The 23,271-nt window shown below is 46.6% G+C and overlaps 1 protein-coding gene across 14 annotated transcripts in view; it reads left to right on the forward strand.

Annotated features, from left to right (window-relative positions):
* DGKZ (diacylglycerol kinase zeta) overlaps positions 1-23,271 on the forward strand; it is a 145,437-nt gene that overhangs the window by 114,312 nt on the left and 7,854 nt on the right. For 8 of the 14 annotated variants that reach the window (XM_035115432.3, XM_035115448.3, XM_088669424.1 and 5 more), the window contains 18 exons: positions 464-577; positions 855-995; positions 2,059-2,137; positions 2,588-2,643; positions 3,071-3,133; positions 3,381-3,454; positions 3,592-3,703; positions 4,376-4,575; positions 5,987-6,087; positions 6,717-6,796; positions 7,274-7,318; positions 7,590-7,659; positions 14,942-14,982; positions 15,863-16,044; positions 16,636-16,667; positions 18,672-18,715; positions 21,223-21,343; positions 22,329-22,365. In XM_035115432.3, coding sequence (XP_034971323.3) covers positions 464-577; positions 855-995; positions 2,059-2,137; positions 2,588-2,643; positions 3,071-3,133; positions 3,381-3,454; positions 3,592-3,703; positions 4,376-4,575; positions 5,987-6,087; positions 6,717-6,796; positions 7,274-7,318; positions 7,590-7,659; positions 14,942-14,982; positions 15,863-16,044; positions 16,636-16,667; positions 18,672-18,715; positions 21,223-21,343; positions 22,329-22,365 — 1,592 coding nt within the window. Of the gene's footprint in view, positions 1-463; positions 578-854; positions 996-2,058; positions 2,138-2,587; positions 2,644-3,070; positions 3,134-3,380; positions 3,455-3,591; positions 3,704-4,375; positions 4,576-5,986; positions 6,088-6,716; positions 6,797-7,273; positions 7,319-7,589; positions 7,660-14,941; positions 14,983-15,862; positions 16,072-16,635; positions 16,668-18,671; positions 18,716-21,222; positions 21,344-22,328; positions 22,366-23,271 lie in introns of those variants that run through there. The other 6 variants (XM_088669407.1, XM_060274559.2, XM_088669370.1 and 3 more) reach the window with 4 other exon arrangements.

Below are 23,271 nucleotides of genomic sequence, written 5' to 3' on the forward strand. Positions count from 1 at the left end.
CATAGGCAACCTTGGCAGGATGGAGCTCTTTAATTTATGGAACTAAATCAGGCATCCCCAAACTGCGGCCCTCCAGACGTTTTGGAACTACAACTCCCATGATCCCTGACCACTGGCCCTGTTAGCTAGGGATCATGGGAGTTGTAGTTCCAAAACATCTGGAGAGCCAAGGTTGCCTATGCCTACTCTAAACTATGAGCTGCTTCTGCATAACTCTTTAGTATTCACAGATAATTCTTTTTTTTGCTTTGCTTGTGACCAGTCGGTTCCAAACTAGATTAACTGGCAATGTATGGCCTAGTAGCCACTCATGGGGCCTTCCCCCAGTTCCTAACAGCTTCTCTCTTTTTGCCATTTTTTGGAGTTTGGCCTATGTTGGAAGAACAGCCATGTGCCGAAACAAAAGCAAGGGAAGCTCCCAGCAGAATTTTTGTCTGAGCCTTTGTCTTTCTTGGCTAAATAGGTGGGGTGGATCCTCTCCATCTTGGACCAGTTGCGCCTGAACCCTCCACCGCCTGTGGCCATTCTTCCCCTGGGGACCGGAAATGACCTGGCAAGGACGTTGAACTGGGGTGGGGTAAGACTGCCAGTTTGGTACCAATGCTAGACTTTACTGTGTTCCAGGTCAGCAGTGGGAGATTAAATGGAATATGCTGAGGCAGTCCTCCTTAAGTCAGTATTATCTATAGTGACTGGCAGTGGCTCTCCAGGTTTTCAGGAATAAGTCTATCCCAGCCCTGCTGGATATGCTGGGGATTGGGACCTTTGGCAGTCAGCCACAGCCCTTCCCGAAAGGAGGTCACAATGCTTGCTATCTTGCGTCAGTCCTTCACGGAGAACATCTCGACCCACAGGGTTACACGGATGAGCCCTTGTCAAAGATCCTGTCGCATGTAGAAGAGGGGGAGATTGTGCAGCTGGACCGCTGGAGTCTGCAGGTGGAGCCAAATCCCGAGGCAAACGCTGAAGAGAAGGATGAGACGGCGGCAGACAAGGTGAGGACCACAACACCATCATGCCCTTTTAGGGCCAGCTGCTACAGTCTCCCCACCAAAGATATTCTTAGTATGCTTCTGTCTGGTTTCTTTCATGGTGGGTCAGGTGTGTTATGGCAACTGCAACTGCCCCCAGCTAACCTAATGGTGTTTTTTTCCATGTATGTAAAGTAAGCAACTAGGGTAGCAGTGAAGAAAGTAAGATGGGGAAAGGAGGAGGATAGCCAATTTGCCCAGTGTGAAAAGGTTAACCAGTAACCACAGCATATTTCTTTTGGGGGATTGTGGGATCAGAGCTACCTCAACAATATAGAAACTTATTTGCGTGTGCAACTACAGCCGCTAGAATGATATTTGCCCAAAAATGAAAAGAAGAAGTCCCAAGCAGAGAAGAATGGCTTACAGAAATTAATGGAATATGCAGAAATTGAGAAACTTAACTGGAAGAATTAAGAAATCAAGACGACAAACTTTTTATTAAGGAATGGAAATGTTTTGTTGAATATTTACAAGCAAATTGCAAACAGATTAAGACACTGGCAGCAGTGCTGTAAAAACTTGCAGTTTCTAAAACATATATGATAACAGATGATCAAAAGAATAAGTTGAAACAATTGGGTATGCAGGGGGGGACTTTAAGGAACCGCAGAAAGAGGAGGATGGAAGTCGAGGTTAAAACGTTAGAAATATTGTTGAATGATTATTGAAAGGTTTTGTTTCTTGGTTATAAATTAAAATTAAAACAAAAATCCACCATGGCATATTTCCAAGGATCACCAGTCTCTAGTTTTAACCTTAAAGCACTCTTTAATGCTCCCCACTCCAGGGCTTTTCATCCCTGGTAGTCTCTTGTCTCTTGATGTTCAGGGCACTTCTATAACAAAACACTGTTGTCCTAGCTACTGTTTCACCCCATCCATCACCCTCATGGGTAGGAGAGCATTTTTCCATTGAATTCTGCTTTGCTTAGTCACATAGAGATATTTATAGAGTAGTTGAAAAGTCATTTCACCTTCCATCAGAGCCTCAGATTTAGTGGCGTTTCTCTCACTCTCAATTTTAGCTCCCTCTTGATGTCTTCAACAATTATTTCAGCCTTGGTTTTGATGCCCGGGTGACACTGGAATTCCACGAGTCCCGAGGTAAATAGCAACAACAGGTGGGATGTGGGCAGTGCTCTCAGTACGCCATGCTTGGAGGGATGGCCTCCTGTGGGAAAACTACACCTATGGTTTTGGAGGTCATGAGCTGAAATCAGGGGGCTTAATCAGGAGGGAGAAGAAAGTGACAAGGAATTGGCTTCAAGGTACAACAAATGCCTTTCCTTTCAACAAGAGGGGTAAAGGTCCATGTTATTATTTGTGCTAAACTAGCACTAATACCCTAATCTTGCCATACAGTAGAGTGCTGTGTGAGCACATTGCGGCAAGAGACGGTCAACTTTGGTAGGACCAGAGACTTTCTGCTGCTTTTTTTCTAATGTGGGGAGATGCACATGCAGAGAAGGTGCTTCTGTGATTTAACCAGTCATGAAGACAGAAATGTGAATTACTGGCAACAAGTAACCCATAGCAACCTTTTTTTCCCTGCAGAGGCCAATCCAGAGAAATTTAACAGCCGATTTCGGAATAAAATGTTCTATGCTGGGGTAAGTTCACTGGGATATCCTTTCACAGCCCAGTTAGGAATTGTTGCCTTGGTCTCAGTGTGTCCCCAAAGTTTTTTACTATAACATGTGGAGCATCTGGAGGGCAGGCCATACTGTAATGTTTTCTTCCCAGGGAAGCCTTTAGAACAGGGGTGGGGAACTTCCGTCCTGTGGGCCAATCTTGGGGGGTCAGTTCCCCTAATCCGCCCACCCATAAGGTGACATCACTGGTGACATCATTTGATGGGCGGGAAGATGGGATTTAATCCTGACTGGGGTGCATGCCTTGTTTCCAGCAGGGAAGAGGTTAGTGGAGCCAAGGCAGCATGATGGGTGGGGACCAAAGCGCTTCTCAAGAGCGCCGTTTGAAATTGGTCAGTGCCTGGTCAGCCTCTGTGAACTAACTCTGTTTCTCTTCTTCTGGCAGACTGCATTTTCCGATTTCCTGATGGGGAGCTCCAGAGACTTAGCGAAACACATCAAAGTGGTGGTGAGTGAGCTGTGGGGCCAACAGACACTTGGAGGGCACTGGTTATTGATTGGGTTGAGAAGGTCATTCTGCTGCCGTGTTAAAGATAAACCCTGCGGAAGGCATTGAGAGGACAAATGCATCTTTGGGAAAGATGAAGGCACTAAGAATTTTGTTCCCTCTTGAAAGGGATAGAAAGAACGCCTGAGGTTCTTCTGTGCAGCAGCCAGCCTTGACAGCTGACTGTTGCCTTTTCCTCTTTCCTTAGTGTGATGGGACAGACCTGACCCCCAAAATCCAAGATCTGAAGCCACAATGCCTCGTCTTCCTAAACATTCCAAGGTGAGTGGTAACTCTCCCTGTCGGGGAGCATGCCAAGCTGTGTTCCCCCTCCTTTGACTCCCTCCCAATGCTCAGGGATCAGAGGTGTGCTATCCTCTGCCCCCAACACACTTTCCCTCCTTCCTGTCTACGTGCAGGTACTGCGCAGGCACCATGCCTTGGGGCAACCCCGGGGAGCACCATGACTTTGAACCCCAGCGCCATGATGACGGCTGCCTTGAGGTCATCGGCTTCACCATGACATCCCTGGTAAGCCAGGGCAGGGCAGCTCCTGATGGCTGATCTCTGGGGTCATCAAGGACAGCAGATGCAGCTGGATTTGGGGGGGAGAGGGGGACTGGAACTTCTGGCCTCTATAACACTAACACTGGTGGAACCTGAACAAGTAAGCAAGACCAAGTAAGCTGCCGCTAAGCCTGCCTAGCTGACAAGGACAGGGCCAGCCTCTTTATCTGTTGTTTAACTATTAGCTTGCCCAGAGGAGTTGCCTGACACAAGTATTAGACTAGATAGAATCATAGAACTGTCGAGTTGGAAGGGATCCCGAGAGTCAGACAGCTCCTCTGGGCAAGCTCACTCACACAGCCCAGTCCCCTGGCTCAGTGGTAGACATATGATTATGTCATGCATGAGGTCTCAGCTCCCAAGTTCATCTGCTAGCATCTCTACTTAAACATTAAAGAGTCCTCAGAAGAAGCAGAGCTGGGAAGCACCCCTGTTGGGAATTCGGGGCAGCCACTGCAAGTCAGAGCTGGCAATACTGCGCTGGAGCAGCCGTTGATTTGAGTCACTGCACAGCAGCTTCAGATGCTGCTGGTAATGGGGAAATGTTTCTTTTCCCAGGTTCAGGTCATGTGCCATCTCCATCTCCCGCTGACGTTGGTCGGCCCTTCCTGTTCAACACTCTTCTTCCTTTTGTAGGCAGCGCTGCAGGTGGGCGGCCACGGAGAGCGGTTGCACCAGTGCCGGGAGGTGCTGTTGACCACGTCCAAGGCCATCCCCATGCAAGTGGACGGAGAGCCCTGCAAGCTGGGGGCTTCCTGCATTCGCATATCCCTGCGCAACCAGGCCAACATGGTGCAGAAGACCAAGAGGCGCAACTCCATGCCTCTGCTTAATGAGTACGTTCTACCTGACAAAGGGACCACCCCCAAGGCTATGGGGCAGGGAGTGAAGGTGGCTTTGCCTGTTCAAAGTGTAATAAACCTTTTTGCATGGTGGCGAGCCTTAGAGCTCCCTCATCCTTTAGCAGGACTGCCTGCTGTGAGCTTAGCTGTTGAGTTGAGTGGGATTTCTATCCTACTATATCCCAGAGGTTTGGATTAAAATGTATTGGAAACCACCCTAAAGGCATGTTCTAATACTATGATATATAAAGATATATAAAACCCAACAAAATTAAAGTCTCTACAGACAAACGTAGTGGGTTCTCTAGCTATGCAGCCCTGAGTCTTCTGAAGTCCAAAAAACACTGATATTGAGCACCCTTCCCCACCCCACAACCACCATAAAAGCGTAACTGCCTTTTCTCAACTGCTTTATCAGGAAGGCTCTGCCTTGTCCTAGTCCTAAAGGCAAGCAGCTGAATGATTAATGGAGGAAGCAGGGTTATATGAGCCCACAGAGAGGGCTCTGTGGAAGCAAAGTTCCTTCTCTGCTATATTTTCTTTTGGGGAAGGGAGTGGAGAGTTGTATCACAGATTCCTAGACACTAATGAGCGGCACAAGATCCTAGGTGCACAGCTTCCTACATTGTACTGCTTGGGAGGGGCTGGGTGGGAAGGAAGGTTTTTTATTATGCTGCTTATCCCATTCAAGGCATAATGAAAGGTGGGTGAGGGGCGATCTGTGAAAGCTTTGTGTCTTCCCTGGCATTCATACCCTTCTTGGCAAGCCTGTTTTCCTGTCCAAGGTACATCTACATGGCTGCTTGTTATGCTTCCATTTGGCATTGTAGTGCTCAACTAGCAACATTTAACCCCCATCTTCAGCTTTGTCCCAGTGCTGAGACTGTGCTGGTCTCCTGCCTCTCTACATTGCCATGAGGCCTTGCTGCAAGTTTCCATCATTCTTGCATAAAGAAGCACATTCCCAAAGAAGCCAGGAATTGTGCCTCCCTTCCTTTTGGCCTGCCTGCATTTGTAAATGGGAAGTGGCAATTGGGGCCAGTGTTGGAAGCAACCTGCATGGCTAGAGGCATAACGGGGACCCAGGGGTGTCCTGCCTGCCACTTTGTTTTTTCTTCTGATTTCTCAAAGACTGGATGCCCATTTTAGTGCTGAAGAGCCAGTTACAAATGCAACTGTTCTTTTGAGTTCCTGCCCACTAGCCAGATAACAAGTTTTTAAATACTACCGTACAATGCTACTTGTTGTTGTCATGCATGGGGATTTTGTGTCACATTCTGGGATTTACCCCCACCCCATATCTCCCCCTTTCCCTCCCTTCCCTCCCACAACAATGCTGTCTTCCTTTCCTTAAGCTGCCCCACCCGAATTAAATCAGCACTTTTCCTTCCTGCTGCGCAAACAGTCAGCAGCCCATTCCAGAACGGCTAAGAATCCGCGTAAGCCGAATTGGCATGCATGACTACGAAGCACTTCACTACGACAAGGAGAAGCTCAAGGAGGCCTGTGAGTAACTGGTTCCACAGCTCTAGCTGCCGGAGCCTCTTTAGCTAAAGGGTGCCCAGAACAACTTGCTGGAAGTTTCTGGAGCCATTTTATACTTGCACACCTTTGTCTATAACAATACAGCATGTGGGCAGGTAGCTGGCACTTTCTGCCCTTCTGTCAGCCTATTCAGGTGTGTTACTCTAGCATGGCAGCATCTTACCATATAATTAATCTTTTTTTAAAAAAAGAGGCCTCACATCAAAATTCCCTGTAAGTGCAAAGCTAACACATCTGCGAGAGAAGGCTTCTAGTCTAGCATTTCTCCCTGACATGTTAAAATTCCACATGCACAAAGATTTTGTCTATTAGATACCTTCAGATAAGTGGCTTCCCGTGTGCATTGTGAGATGGTATGAAGCTTGAGATAAAATCATACAATTGCAGAGTTGGAAGGGACCCTGAGGATCATCTTGGCCAACCCTCTGCAGTGCAGGAATAAGCAGCTGTCCCATAAGGGGATCAAACCTGCAACCTTGGTGTTGCATCTATGAATTGTCCCCTAGCTTCTGCTCAGTGAATGCTTGATACGCCAGGAATGTATTTAGCAGGTTCAGTGGTATTTGTTGATAACGTTTTTTACTTTCCAGCTGTGCCCTTGGGAATTATCGTTGTGCCAGGAGACAGTGACTTGGAGACTTGCCGGACCCACATTGAGAGGCTTCAGGAGGTGAGATGCAAACAAAACACTTGGAGAAGGGGAGAGTGTAACCTTGCTATAATTCTACTACTGTTCAAGTGTTCTCTCTTTCCCTCCCTTTACGGATTTGCCCTTTGTCAGCCCTTAGGTGTCAGGCAGGTAATAAAACACACTGCACTGGATGTGGATATAGTGTTCAGTGCAAAAGAACCTGGAAACTCTCAATCTTTATTTTGGTCATAACAATGATTATGAGAAGCAGCTGTGATTAAATTGTCCAGCTGGGAAGGCCAACATAGCCTGAAGCTCATTGTGAAACTAGGGCACTTGGACTGCCGTGGCACATGGCTTCGCTGTCTTTTCCTCCTCCTCCTCCTCCATTTCTTTCCCACACTTTGAGACCATTTTCCTGGCTGGTGCTGGTGCAATCTTGTTCTTGGATTACACTGGCCAGTATCCAAGCATATCCTAATGGTAGTGGTAACCCAGCTCCTTCCCTTTCCACAGGATTTTCCTTCAGGCCCTTCCACTATTCAGAGCCTGTTTCCAGAGGTGTGTATCTTTTCTGTCTCCACCTCCCCTTTGTTGAAAGACTCTTCTCCCCCCACCCCCTTCTGCCTTTCTTGTGCATGAAGAACTTGCATCAGTATCTGTCCAGTGCATCTGTGTTGAGTTGCATCCATGTGCTCTGTGCCTTATGATTTGTGTCAAAGCAAGTGTCTTGAGTCCACCTGAAGCATCTATGCTGTAACAAGCCAGAAGAGGCTTTGAAAAGAGGGTAGGAAAGGAGAGACCTGATTCTTTTTTGCTTGCTTTGATGCAGGAAGGAGACGGAGCCAAACCAAAGACATTGTCATGCCAGAAACTGTCCCCCAAGTGGTGCTTCCTAGACTGTGAGTACATACGTATGTGTGTGTGTGGAGTGGATATGTAAATATATACTAAGTCTGTAGTCAGTAGGTGGGGGCTCGGTGCATCAAAGGTTCCATGACTATTGCTACGGAAATTTGTTGCCAGAGCCATAGATGCTGTAATGGAATATATTTCTATAATTATAATTTTGTTTTATGTGGAGCTCAAATAGTGCTGGTCAGTACCGTTGGAAACGTCACTTGTTCCATGTTGCCTTTTGAATTATTTCCTTTGCTTCTCCTGAGTACAAAGGAGCACAAGACATTGCCTCAGTCGGACCACTGATCTATCTAGCTCTCTCTTATCTATACACACCAGCTGTGGCTCTCGAGAGGGTCAGACCAGGAGACTTTCCAAACACTACCTGGAGTTGTCCGGGATTGAACTTGTGGCATTTTGTGTGTTAAACATGTTCTCTGCTACTGGGAGAATGGGTGGGCTGGGGAGTCCTGAGGGCCAAATAGAGAGGCCTGGGGTTTCCCATTCCTGCTGCAGATAATTTGGGCTTGCTACTTTAGGACTTGTTATAGGGGCTATATTGGAATAAACCCACCTAAAAAGTCCTCATTTATTTGTTTCTATGGTCTTTTATGTGGGACTCAGGTGGCGCTGTGGTTAAACCACTGAGCCTAGGGCTTGCTGATCAGAAGGTCGGTGGTTCGAATCCCTGTGACGGGGTGAGCTCCTGTTGCTTGGTCCCAGCTCCTGCCAACCTAGCAGTTCGAAAGCACGTCAAAATGCAAGTAGATAAATAGGAACCGCTACAGTGGGAAGGTAAACGGCGTTTCCATGTGCTGCTCTGGTTTGCCAGAAGCGGCTTTGTCATGCTGGCCACATGACCTGGAAGCTATACGCCGGCTCCCTCGGCCAATAATGCGAGATGAGCGCGCAACCCCAGAGTCGGTCACGACTGGACCTAATGGTCTTTACCTTTACCTATGGTCTTTTATACAGTAAATAGCATAGCTCAGTGAGCAAGCCCATGCTTTACTTGCGGAAGGACCCAGATTCAACCCCTAATATCTGCAGGTAGCACTTTTGCCTGGTGGGCCTTATCAAAAAGTGACCAGCCAACCCCCATCAGGCCACATTGGATAAGTGGCTGAGTCTGCATACCTGTCAGTCACCTGGCATCATATGACATCAGGTGGATCTAATCCCACTGCAGAGCAGCAGAACTTGCATTCAATGCTTAATTTAAACAGCTCCAAATACCAAGCCATGTTGCCAAGGAGCCATTGAGAGCATGCTCTTCAATTCCTGGTTATTCCTCAGCAGCTGCAGCTTTTCCTGTCTCACACCTGACATCATAGTGACATCAGGTGAGCGGTAGCTGGTTACGGCTGGCCAAAACAGCCACACACTCTCACCAAATTGGGTGATTTGGCAGACCTTAATTTGGCACACGAGCAGAAAGTTCATCAACCCTGGTGAAGACAATAGTCAGCTAAACTAAGGCAGCTTTCTGTGGTCCAGCAAAGCAGAATCGAGGCCTCAGTGAGAGAGTGCTCAGCATGAGGTACCGCTGGCTCCCACCAGAGCACTGTAGTAGCAGGGAGTGAAGTTTGCATCTCTTGTCATTTTTTCCACATTGGGCCACCTTCTCTCAGCTACTTTAGTCTTGCTGTTCTCCAGCAGATGGCTCTGTAGGAAAAGGCATGAGGGAGACGTGGCAGTTTTGCTCAGCCGCCTTCAGCAGTAGTTTTTTGGGACCAGTGAATATGCTGCATTCAGAGTTTCCTTTTGTACATCAAATTCAATTACAGCTTTTGCATTGGGGGAGTAATGAGAGGGAGAGAAGGAAGACTGGCTGGTTTTGTTTTGTTTTGTTCCTTTACTGGGCCTGTGACCCAACCGGCTGTGTTTTTGCATGAACCCCCAAGAGCTCTGCAGGGCAGCAGAGTCTTGTTTACAAACACAGCTTTGTTCCAGCTCCTCTCTCAGCCCCTACTCTCTCTCTTCCTCCTCCTCCCCACCGCCGCCACCTGAAGGGTTGATTCTGTGTTCCTATAGCCTTCCAGACTTCACTTTTAACTAGCACATTTTATTTATTTCTGCCGTTTCTCAGTTTTGGTTTGAGCAACAGTGTGAGACTCTCCCACAGGCTGGGACAATAGCGGCTTTTGTGCCCCTGTACGCAATGTTGGAATGAGTTCCCAAAGACATGGGGAGCAGCTTGCATGGCCTGTTGAGCTTCTTTGCTGCCCTGCACCTCAAAGCCATGAGGCCTCCCTCCACCAAGATTATAGCAGGCAGCAGCAAGAAGTGTCTTGGGGGCCCAAAGGGATGGGGGAAGCACCTGGTTCAGTGGGATTTGATACTGACCCAGAGAGATCCCTGGAGAGAGAGCAAGAGACTAACATGGGTGGGTTGAATGCCAAGGCATCACATAGCGCTTAGTTAAACTCTGGAACTCACCCCGCAGGAAGTAACGACAGTCACCAGCTTTGATGGCTTTAAAAGAGAATTAGGCAGATTCGTGGGAGATGAGGCTGTGAATAGCTACTAGCCATGAAGGCTGGGCTCTGCCTCCATTGACAGTGGCAATATGCCTCTGAATGCCCGTTGGTAGGAATCACAAGTAGGGTGAAGGCTGTTGCTCTCAGGCCCTTCTTGCGGGCTTCCCACAGGCATATGGTTGGCCAATCTACGAACAGGGTGCAGAACTAGATGGCCCATTGGCCTGATCCAGGGAGGCTCTTAAATTCTTACATCTTGACGTGGTAGGGAACGATTTGACCTCAAGCGCCTTTTGTGTTTACAGCCTGAAGGACAAACCCTCCCGTCAAACTACTTTCCTCCTCATCCCATTTTGCCTTTTCCCAGTCTCCCCCTCCCAATTGTCTGATGTTATTTATTTTTATTTTGTAGATCCCTTCCAGTCACTCTCCAGCGCAGAACTCAAGGAATAGCACGGTGCTGACCTTTGAATCTGAGTCAGCTGCAAAACTGTTAGCTTCCCTCTCACCCTGTCCCAGCCCCTTGCTCTCTCCAGAATAAGAGGAAATCGCTCTTCCAAATCACATCATTACGTAGCCTCTGATCCAGAGGGAAAGGGATAAGATTGCCAGCATTGCTGTTGTGTGTATGATTATGGGGTCCCACTGGGGTGGGGGGGGAGAGTCTCTTGTGTGCACCGCGTATCACGAGGAGGAGCCCATTCTCAGATATAGTTGCTGCAGATTATTTTCTTCTTTTCTGCCAGTTTCCCAGCAGCATGTTCCAAACTGAGGAAAATGCATTGGAAGAAAAAAGGTTGGAGTGGCATTCAAGGGCAATGCAGGCTCATTAAAATGGTTGAATTACTGGCCTTCATCAACAGTTCTGTGGCTGTAAATCTCTCCCCAGGACAGGATAAACGAGGCTCTTTCACTCCTCTAATCTGCTCTGGCTTGTGTCATGGACACCCCTCCCTCCCCTCACTATTTCTGCTCTATTCCCAAGGAGAATTCCCCAGTCTTTGTAGGGCCCAGCCATAGCAACCTCAGTCTGACCACTTACCTCCTCAGCCTTATGGAGAACTCCCATAATGCAACAGGGTCAGCTTACCTGGGCTGTAGTCCTTTGTCTCTCCCCACCCCAGCTTACCCTCAGATCACAGCCCCCAGGAGTCCTCAGATCACAGTTATACAGTGAATAAAATGAGTGTATTTGGGGGCCTGCTCAAATGGATGTATATTTGTTTTATTCGGCCCCACTCCCATAATCATACAGCTGTGTACCTCAAAATCTTCTGCCTATTTTACAATGCCTTTTGTGTAATGGGGTGAACTCCCGTTGTTCGGTCCCTGCTCCTGCCAACCTAGTAGTTCGAAAGCACGTCAAAGTGCAAGTAGATAAATAGGTACCGCTCTGGCGGGAAGGTAAACGGCGTTTCCGTGTACTGCTCTGGTTCGCCAGAAGCAGCTTAGTCATGCTGCCCACATGGCCAGGAAGCTGTCTGTGGACAAACCCCAGCTCCCTCGGCCTATAGAGCGAGATGAGCGCTGCAACCCCAGAGTCGTCCGCGACTGGACCTAATGGTCAGGGGTACCTTTATCTTTTTAGATTATTTATATGCTGCTCATCTGACTGGGTTGCCCCCAACAATATTAAAATACAAAGAAACCTCAAACATTTAAAAACCACCCTGCCTTCAAATGCATTCTAAAAATCAGGTAGATGTTTATTTCCTTGACATCTGATGAGAAGGTGGATGCAACTACAGTGGTGCCTCGCTAGACGAATTTAATTCATTCCACGGGTCTTTTCTTATAACGAAAAATTTGTCTAGCGAATCCCATAGGAATGCATTGAAATTTTTTTGATTTTTTTTTGCCCATAGGAACGCATTAATTGAATTTCAATGCATTCCTATGGGAAACCGCGATTCGCTAGACGAATTTTTCGTAAAACGAATTCGTCTAGCGAGGCAACCTCCACTTGAAAAATCCTTTCGTTAAGCGGAAATTTCGTTAAGCAGGGCATTCGTTAAGCGAGGCACCACTGTACCAAGAAGACCCTCTGCCTGGTTCCCTGTAACTTCACTTTTCACAATGAGAAGAAGGCAGGAGAATTTAGTCCGCTGCTGGCAAAAGGAGAAAGAAAGCAACAGGTGCTTAGGGGGCAATCCAAACCCTAATCTGCTGCAAAGTGGGTTGAGTGGAGCAGAGGTGCCAGCCCAGAACAACTTCTGGCCCCTGCCAGCGCCTCCTCCCCATTCTGCTTGCTGAAAGAGAGGGAGGTTGGAAAGACCACTGGTGGTTTCTTGCTGGTGGCAACCAACGCACAGCTCCAAAATGGGGCAATTCAGGGACAGAGAGGAGCTGGGCTGGCCCTGGATCCTAGGCCAGCCCCACTGCTACCATTTGATGGTGTCACACTCAATCATTACAGCAGGACTAGGCTGGTGTAAACTCAAGCTTTTGACTCTCCACCCACCTGCCTTCTGCCTGTCTGTTGTGAGCAATGGAGCTGTACATACAGCCACTCCCTGCTCTTTGTCCAGCCACAGTTTGGATTGCTCTGTCAATGTGATTTTTTAAAGCACCTGACAGGTGCTCTGTGACGAGAAGGATTGGCATCAACGTGGTTAGTATCCTATCTACTTGCTCCATCTGTCTATTGATCCAAATCCAAGTGCATGAGAAAAGAAGTAGTTAAGCTACCCAAACAGAGATAGATCTATATATTGGCTAGGAAATCAATTTTGCCAGTACCAAGGTCAGAACTTCAGAAGCTATCCAGTTGACTCGGTGTGTATCATTTATATAAACGTACTGCGTATCCTCACAATATGGAAGATATGTAAACTCCCATGGCGACTTCTTAAATGTGGATCATTTTGTTGCGAAAGGCAAGAGTTCCCACACCTGCAAGCAGATCGTCCAAATGCACAGGGAAGTCCCACAGCAGCTGCAAAGCAGATTTGGGAAGCTTCCGTCTGCTGCTCAGCATACAAAAAAAGTACTCTTTACTTCTGGTGGCACAAAAAAAAAAGTTGGGGGGGGGGACCCCCTTTAATGCCCTTTCTATTCTGTTGCTCGTGGTAACATCCTGTCTGCATATATTTTACAGGTAAGTAGCCGTGTTGATCTGAGGTAGTAATAAAAAAAAATCCTCCCAGTAGCACCTTAGAGACCAACTTAGTCTTAGGTTGTTGCTCATTTGCTTGTGTTCCCCCAAGGTAGTATTTCTGTGGTGAAGGTTCAGCAGCTGCATTTTGGAAAGTTGTATTCTGTTATTGTCGGTACTATGTGAAATGCAGCTGTTTCATTCTTGCAAGTGTCTCTTGGATTGCTGCCTGCCAGCTTGCAGCATTGGTAAAGGTAAAGGGACCCCTGACCATTAGGTCCAGTCGCGACCGACTCTGGGGTTGCGGCGCTCATCTCGTGTTATTGGCCAAGGGAGCCGGCATACAGCTTCCAGGTCATGTGGCCAGCATGACAAAGCCGCTCCTGGCGAACCAGAGCAGTACAGTACACGGAAACGCCGTTTACCTTCCCGCTGTAGCGGTACCTATTTATCTACTTGCACTTTGATGTACTTTTGAACTGCTAGGTTGGCAGGAGCTGGGACCGAGCAGCGGGAGCTCACCCTATCGTGGGGATGTCCCTTGCAGCATTGTCACCACAAATGGACCTGGCAACAAATGGACCATGGCCCTCCTTGATAAGATCTGGAGGGCTTACAGCAGGGGTGAGGAACTTGCAAGCCCAGTGCCTGCAAAGCTTCTTTCAAAGGACAGAGCAAAATAGCACTTGAAAGGTTGTTTGTTTGTTTTTTAAGATCTGAAAATCAGCTGATTATCAGATCTTCAGAAACGCCTTTCAAAGCTGTGGGCAAGATAACAATTTACTGCTCAAGGCCATTGCCCCCCACAATTCAGTACATATAGAAATACAAGAAGAGACACAAATAATTTGGGCATATTTCATCAAACAACAGTCATACCAAAAGGAACAAAAATTAAAATTATCCTGCATTCCCACTAGGTATTTTTGAGTTGGAATGTTGCTAAACCTGCCATCCTAAAGGGCGGTGGGCATACAGTGAAGCCATGAATTGTTTTCTCAAAAAGGAGCCACAGTAAGGATTGTAAAGCATTGCTCTGGGCAAGATAGTGCTTTGAGGGGTGGGGACTGAAGACCCCCACATGCAGAAACAAAAGGTCTCCTGATGTCAGGTGATTGATAGGTATGCCCACCTGTCTCCCCCACCTGGCCTGCAAGGGGTGGGGGAGACAACTGTCTGGCAAGCTGAACAAAGTACAATAGTATGCAATCTTCTGTTGTTGTCATATATACCTCCCTTTTGCAGCTGACATGCTTGATATGCATAAAGTATAATTCATGAACTAGTTCTGCTTTTCCTCTCCTCTCTCTAGTTAGTTTCACTAACCCAAATCATTTGAGAGTGACTATGGTTGCAGTTCTGTACTAACTTACCAGGTGGTAAGCCCTTTTGAAACTGCCTTCTGAGTAGACATATACAGTATAGGATTGTAATGTAAGAGACCGAGCTATAAATCAGGGGTTGTCTCTGGTTCAAATCTCCCCTTGCAAGTGAGAACTCGCTAGGTGTCCTTAAGCATGCTATTAATCTCCTCTGATTTATAACCATCCTCTGCTTTATCACCCTCATAGTCCAGGTGCAGAGCTAATATTGGATCTATATCACACAGTTGTTGTAAGGGTTGCTAAGATGTTACATGAATTTCTTTGAATACACTGGAGCTATATCTAGATACTAAACACTCCGTGTCCTTCTCTTCTTCTCTTGCAGCAACTACAGCCGATCGGTTTTACAGAATAGACCGTGCGCAGGTGAGTTCCAATTTGTTCTCAAGAGACTGTGGAATCTGAGACTGTTTGCCTGCATTCTGCCCATGGAGGACATTGCTGCTTGCAACTTGGTTTTCATTTCTTTCCAAATGTCTCAGGCCCCTGCCATTATATTTATTTAATAAAGGGATTCAGTCTTAAGGTCAGATATTTTCATTTTCTGTGCATTCAAAAAGAAATATTTAGGGTGACGTGTCACTAGAGAATAATGCCCAGGAAACTAGGGAGGTTTGGAAAGGCTACTGCATACATTAGACCTGAAATAAAAGTAATTATTTATTTGTCCCCAGTGACATTACATAGTTTCTCTGTAGTGCTAGTGTACATCTGTAAACCATATAATGTATTATTCACAGTTGTGGCCACGAGATCTGGAGCTTCATTATGTTTAAAATTCTGAAACAAAAGAGCTAAAATTCTTCAATAGAAATAAGTTGGTGCACAAATTTCCAATTTTCAGTACAATTTTCATTGTAGAATTTGTAACTGTCGCTGTTTGTGGGTTTTTCTCTTTTTTTTCTGGGGACTAGGAAAATAGAACTGACTCTCTTGGATAAGCAGAGAGCAGAGTTGAAGAGAATATATATTGCATAAACAGATTGCCCAAATTCCACTTTGGATTCTGTATCCTTTGTTTTTCAATTTAGGGAGGCAAATTTACTTATATCTCCAGGCCTGTTCCCACGACCAACAAAATTGAAATCTTGCTTTCTTTTAAGGAAAAAAAGCAAATTTCCCAGGATTTTGTTCAAATCGCTGACCTCTCATCTTGAAAATCCACATTGCATAAAATAGACTTCATTAATAACTGTTTACCATGAAGAAATCCCATCCATAAAATGATTGATGTGTACTTTCTCAGGAACATCTCAATTATGTGACGGAGATCTCTCAGGATGAGCTTTTTGTGTTGGACCCAGAGCTGGTGCGCACCCAGACAGTGGGCACATCTCCTGCCATGCCTGACCTTGTTGATGTGCCCTCAACACCGATAAGGCAAAATGTTGCTCTCCCAGGTTCACCAACATCCACACCAGTCTCCAGGTGAGGCTGTCTGCTTAGCTCCTGGAGGTAAGAAAGACCAGGCAAGGTTGAGGGAAGGACCGCAAGGAAGAATAGCTTAAGGATGGGTACAGGTCGGAGGATGAGAGTTCAACCTTCAGGCATTCATTATTCCTCTTCTGTTTGCTCTCTGTTCCATGTGAAGGTGCGGAGAATGCTTTGGCATAGGGATTCTTACACCGTTGGCATCAGTGTGCCAGGATGAGCTGTTGATTAGTTCATCTGCATATGAAGCCAGGGTTGCAGCATGACTGGTACGCTGATACTGGCAAGGGAGGCAGATGTAAACAAAGCTGGTATGCTGGAACAAAAAGAGGAACAGGACTAAGATAGCTAGGATGCGAATTCCCTGCTACATACCGTACCTCAATTCTGTGCTTCTCTCATCTGGATCTATCATATGGAGCAAAGCAGAATAGAATTCTGAATCTCTGATATAGCACAGCTAATTTTATTATTGGCCCTTTCAAATTAGACAGGTAGAGAGTTCTTGGTGAGCTGAGCAGATGAATAGAGCTGCTTTAGGAAGGACCTAGTCTCTTAGCTTTCATTTTCTCCTCTTTTTTTTACCAGCTCAGAAATGGGGAGCTGCAATTCCCTCAAAGGTGAGACTGTTTTACTCTTAGGGTGCTCCTTCAGCATATCTCCTTATCTCAATTAGTGAATGCTAACCTGTAATTTTATGTGCTTCATTTTCATGCCTCCCAGTCCTCCACCCCCTGGTCTAACATTACATTTAACTTCTGTAAAACACGGCATCACTTTCAGTGAAATGCCGCAGGTGATTTTTTCATGTAGCATTTTAATATGCCCTTCTAGATTTTACTCACACAGACTGTTCTCCACATTAGTCCAGAATGTTCACACAATGTTGTGCCATGCCATGGCTTCTCTACTGTTGGAAAGGGTGGGAGCCAGTCCTCCAGGACAACTTGAGTTCTGGTGGCTAGAGGAGCTTTTTTGGAACATGGTAGCTGCTTTGGTAGCCATTCCTAGTCGAAATACACATTTTTCAGCTCAGGGTATATGGGGCTACTACCCAGTGATTGAGGGACTTGACGTTGGAACTTGATGACGTAATCCTGGGAAGCATCTGTTCAATGTGCCTTTCTGAATATGCATATTGATGGAAGGTGTGTGTGTGTCGCAGTTGTGCTTGCACAGAAAGGTGAGGCCTCAAAAGGTTAGGATGGAACGAGAGGCTTTTTCAGTAGAGCTCGGGGTGGATTTGCCTGAGAGCTTCAGTGTGTGGCAGCATGCAGGGCGATTGGTTCCTTAGTACAGTAGCTTCATCCCTGCTGCAGTATGGATTGAGTGCTGCAGAGAGGCCCTGATCAGGGAATTCCTTCCGGGGAGCAGCTGCAGGAATGACTAGCTGGGCGAGACCTGACATCCGTTGACTTAACAAGCCACCTTCCTTCTTCACCTCATTTATAAAATCTGCCAGGAAGTAACATCATGGTGCAGAGTTAATCTCCCACCTGTAGAGATTTGGGATTCATGGCTGGGGAGAAGGGTTAGTCTCTGCCAGGCACCAGTGAGCGTTCCAGGATGTGCGAGCACAACTTCAGGAGCCTCTCTCGGTTGAGCAAATGGAAAGTGTTTTCCTGGAGCTTGAATAGAGCTTAATTCCTGGAAGTGTGAGTGAGGTCACTGATGGAGAGGCATCCCCAAACGCTTTCCCTTTGGGGACACCTGCTTTCCCCCCTCCTCCCCTCACCCTTTCTGCTTCTCCTCTTCGTGCTCGCTGTTCATTGGCCTACGGGTTTCAAGTTATCTTTGACAAATTGTCCTCCCCTCTGCTGGAATGTTTCTCTCCTTCCATACATCACTGTGTGGTCTTGCCTCTTCCGCTCCCCATCTCAACCCACCCCAATACCCCTCTGACTTCCCTTCATTATTTGTTCCTTCTATTCATCAGTGGGTTTTATGGAACTGTGAGCCCTCCCTGGGCCTTCACGACAACTTTTGGTGCCTTCCAAACTCCCGAGATCCCTCTCATTCTCTCAGTTGCTCAATATGAAGCTCAGTACCTTTATAGCACTCTGTGGCAGATCAAATTCAGTGATGGTCCACAAGACACGCACACGTCATCTCTCCCTCTCACAGGCAAATACACTCACGTGTGCAAATACACTGCACACGCATTCACAAGCACAAACGCTCTTTGTAAATAAGAAGAGAGCAACAATAGGGGGAAATCCAAACAGTAAAATGATTAACATAAATCGTTCTGCGTTTATGCTAAGTATCACCACTTTGGGTTGTGGTCTCTCTCTGTTCCACTCTTGTCCTGCCTTCTCCCAGTCTCCAGACAGCCCCAACTGGAGGTCAGAAAAGTCTAGAGGTGTAGAGGATGTTTGGCAGTGGTACACCACTGCCGTTTACTGTCCAGACATCTTAGTGGGCAGATAAAAGCCACAGGCAATCTCCCTTGAGGTCCCTGGGTAATGAGCATGACCTTTTCTTCATTAGCCTCCAGCTCACATGGTGGGAGTGCTTCCAGTTGCTGTCTCTTTGGCCAGTCTGCCCACTCTGACCCTCACTCTACCTTCTCCCTGCCCTCCTGCTTGGTTTTGTAACCCTGAACCTGTGTCTCCTTCTTGCAGATGATGCTTTGATAGATGCTGCCAAGAATAACGATTTCCACAAGGTAACAGCTACCATGTGCTAAAAACTAAGCTGCAGAGCTAGGGAGGATCTGGTAATCTTTGCCATGGCATTGTGTCCCTATCTCTAACTAAGGTCAGATACAATGACGCTGCTGCTACTGCAACCTCCTGGTAGCGCCATCTAGCTTTTTGATAACGACTTGCTTGTTAGCCTTCACCAATGGATGACTTCCGGCAACGCAGGCTTGCTTTTAAGCATTCTCTTCCTGTGCCCAGTGAACATCCTACTGAGGGAACCTTCTATGGCTGTCAGGATACCACAAGCACACCTTGATGGCTTAAAAACACTGGTGCCTAGATGGTGTGCGCATGAAGATCAGTGCCATTTTTAATGTTCCTTATAGGATCCTCATTGCATCCCACACCCATCCCTACTGCAGTCAAGAGTGAGATTGGCATGGCGTTACTTCTGCGTAGAGACAACTTGCTTCCTCCTTTTGAAATCAGGAGCATGGCAGTCCCACAATGTAGACACATACCCATAGTGACCCCCCCCCCCCTAGGAAACATATGTCAAATTGTACTCCTGATAGAATTCTGGATTATTTAACACCATTGCCTGGTTTGCACATAACACTAAACCATGGTTTGCTTGTTGTTGTTGTTGTTTTAATCTGTTTTCAATTTGTATTTGCTGTAATCTTTTATGGGACGTCATGTTGAGGAGTGGGCAATAAATCTAATAAATAAGAAGCCATACTTACAGCTGGGGCTTCTGGCAGACTTATCACTTGAACCTTGGTTTATTTCATCACAGAATAGTTAACAGCAGCAGTAAGAGAAGTGGAGCCTTGAGAGCTGCTTGAATCCTTTGCCACTCTTCACTCATGGCTCTAACTTTGCTGCAGTGATGGCTCCTCAACTATAGTGAAGGAGGAGGTCCGGGTTCACAATAATACGAAGTTATAGTTAATGTTAACCCAAGATTTATAAACCAACTACAAACCATGGTTAATGAGCAAACTTTAACCATAATAAACAAACCACAGTTAATGGGATGGGTTCACATGTACTGCTAAGCCATGGTCTAATAAACCACCGTTTAGCATTATGTGCAAACCAGGACAATGTTGTGCATAGAGAGAAATTTAACCCTGAAGTGTCATGCTCTGCAGTGCTTCTCACTACCACAAGATGTGGTGATGACCACCAACATGGATGGCTGAAAGTGAATTAGACAAATTAATGGGGAATAACGCTATCAGTGTCTACTAGGCATGACTGTCGCATACTATCTCCAGAATCAGACGCAGTGTGCTGGTTGCTGAGGAAGAGCAACAGGAGAAGGCAATTGCACTTCTGTCCTGCATGTAAGCTTCAGGTTGCCCAATGGGAGCAGGATGCTAGGCTAGACAGCCTTTTTGGTTTCATCCAGTAGGGCTCTTGCTATGTTCTGTTTCATTCACGTCAGATTCGGAGTTTGGAAGATTTTTATTATTATTATTGAATGGCCTTGAAAGTGACTCTGGCAATAGACAGAGTCAACCATGTCTGTTTTAACCCCATATGGTACATTTTATAGGTGCTGTGGGTTAAACCACTGAGCCTAGGGCTTGCCGATCGAAAGGTCAGTGGTTTGAATCCCCACGACGGGGTGAGCTCCCGCTGCTCGGTCCCTGCTCCTGCCAACCTAGCAGTTAGAAAGCATGTCAAAGTGCAAGTAGATAAATAGGTACCGCTACAGCGGGAAGGTAAACAGTGTTTATGTGTGCTGCTCTGGTTCACCAGAAGCGGCTTTGTAATGCTGGCTACATGACCTGGAAGCTGTACGCTGGCTCCCTCGGCCAATAATGCGAGATGAGCACTGCAACCCCAAAGTCCGTCACGACTGGACCTAATGGTCAGGGGTCCCTTTACCTTTACCTTTACCCAAGGAACAGTGAGTGATTTCTCACCATGTGCTGGTTTTTAAAAAATAAAAATTACATTTCCCTCTTTCTTCTAAACTTACTACTGTGCATAATTATGCACCAATGTGAGCCTGTGTTTACCTTGTTTTACAAGGAGATCCTTTTAATAGAATCACAGAATTGTAGAGTTGGAAGGGACCAAAAAGGGTCATCTACTCCAACCCCCGGCAATGCAGGCCAGGAATCTGTAACCCAATGTGGGGCTCAAACCCACGACCCTGAGATTAAGAGTCTCATGCTCTACCCACTGAGCTATCCCAGCCTTCTCCATATGCCCATAGTATGAGAAGAGTTTTATATTGGTGACAAGGGTAGGCCATCGTAGCTCTTGTTATGCTCACTACTACTATCTTTTAAAAGAAGGATTAACACATACCTGTTTGGAAAAGCCTTTTTTTTTAATGCTTCTGCCTAATACAACAGCCTTTCTGAGTGGTCTTCAGCTGTTAACATTTTTTTTTTAATGAATTGCTCTTGATCTTTGCTGGGTTGTTTTTAACCTTTTGTGAAAGTCACCTCGATTTAAAACCTGCCTCACAAGAGACTAGCTCATCTCAAGTTGTTCTTTCTTTCTGCAGTTCAAAGAACTGCACAAGGCTGGAAGGGATTTGATGATGCGCGATCAGACAGGCCAAACTGTTCTACATCATGCCGTCAAATCAGGGAGCAAGGAGATTGTCAAATACATAATTGAAAATGGTAAGCCAGACCAGAAAAGGTGCTGGGTTGTTTTGTTGTCGGGTTAGTTTCATAGGATGGCTGTGAGTGTTTGAATCAAATATCGGTGCAGTCCAGGAAGTAAAGGTTGTGAATTTTCACATAGGTTCTCATCTTTGACTCTGAGTGTCCTGTATGACCTTGAGCAAAGTCACTATTACTTCAGCCTCAGTTTTCCATCTGTAAAATGGGATCAACGATGCTCTCCTTAATTGTCACTATAGAAAGTGGTACACTGGGTTGCACCAAGAAGGTTGTACTACAGTTTTGACCCCACCAAGGAATTGAGAGTAGCTGTGTGCAAAAATGTTTTTTTTTAAAAAAAAAATAGGGAGGTATTTTCTTGTAAAATGGGTTTGCACTTAGAAGAACCTCAGTAGCCATTCAGTGGAAAGGAAGGAATCCTCCTTCCATTGGAATGAAAAATACTGCATCTGTATACACACGCACACCTCTGATTCACATCTGGCCTGCTTACCTGCCTGGTTTTCACTCTAGCTATCATTGCCAGCAGCAGCCGTCCCTCTCACATGTCATAGGTAGCCTGGGATCCCACTCCAGGTCACCTCGCTGGCTTCCCTCTCCCCCTACCCCCAAATCTTCTAAAATCAAGATTTAAAAGCCGTCTCTCACACTTAGACCGCAAATATGCCATCTTACAAGGGCTGTGGTGGAGTGAATGCAAAAAAGTTCTGTAAACACTGCTCATTTGGAATGCTATATAATTTATGGCTGAAGGAGATTAAATGTTTGTTCACATAGGAAAACAGCTGTGGGGTTGATTTTCACAAAGGCTTTTGATGTCTGTGGAAAAAATGCTCAGCCCCAACTCCTACATAGGGGCTCTGCCAGGCCGTAGTGGGAGAGTCGGCTCTGCTCTCCCATCTGCAGCGGAATGAATAAGGAGTGGCGTAGCTCATGTCAGGCAGGCTGGCTTCATTGCTTTGTTTTGTCTCTTCCTCCCCAGCTCCTGTAGAGATCCTGGATGTCGCAGAAGAAGAAAAGTAAGCTCTGGTTTGGTTTTTAGTGTTCTCTTACTAGCAATAAGTGTCTGCCGCTGGAGGAGGCAGAAAGCTGGCTCTTTTTTCTTTTTTTCTCTTGACCCACCCACCCCGTTTTATAGTCTGGCTCCCCCTGCAGCCATCTTGGTGGAACAACTATTCCACTAAGGGGTGGGGAGAGAGGAGGTCTCTTCCTCGTAAACAGATCTGCTTAGCAGAAAAGGTGAATATCCTGTTTTTCCTGTCAACAGTTTCTCACACTGACAAGTAAGGTAGACATCCTGCAGCTCTCCACTTTGCTCTTGTATACCTGTGAGAAGGGAATAACAGAGGCACTCCAAGTAAAGGAAAAAACCCTGGTGCCCAGAGTCCATCTCCCTCACCACAACTCCCAAGTTGGCATTTATTATTACCCTGCCCATCTGGCTGGGTTTCCCCAGCCACTCTGGGCTGCTCCCATCATCATCATCATCATCATCATCATCATCATCATCGCAATAAAACATCAAATATCAAAAACTTCCCTAAACACGGCTGCCTTCACATGTCTTCTAAAAGTCAGATATTTGTTTGTTTATTTCCTTGACGACATCTGATGGAAGGGCATTCCACAGGGCGGGCGCCACAACCGAGAAGGCCCTCTGCCTGGTTCCCTGCAACCTCGCAGGGAGGGAACCGCCAGAAGGCCCTCGGATCTGGACCTCAGTGTCCAGGCTGAACGAGGGGGTGGAGACGCTTCCCCTTGAGCTCCCCAGCCCTCCTGGAGAAACTGGCTGGGCCTGGGATGTCAGGGAGAGACTTCCTGGCCGCCCCTCAGCCCTTCTCCCATCTTGATGTGAGCAGTAGGTGAAGCTAACATCCCCACCTCCTTGCATGGCACTCTGCCCACCTCTTGGTCTCACTAAGCCC

Source organism: Zootoca vivipara, chromosome 1 (genome assembly GCF_965207765.1).
Source record: "Zootoca vivipara chromosome 1, rZooViv2.hap1.1, whole genome shotgun sequence".
NCBI lineage: Eukaryota > Metazoa > Chordata > Lepidosauria > Squamata > Lacertidae > Zootoca > Zootoca vivipara.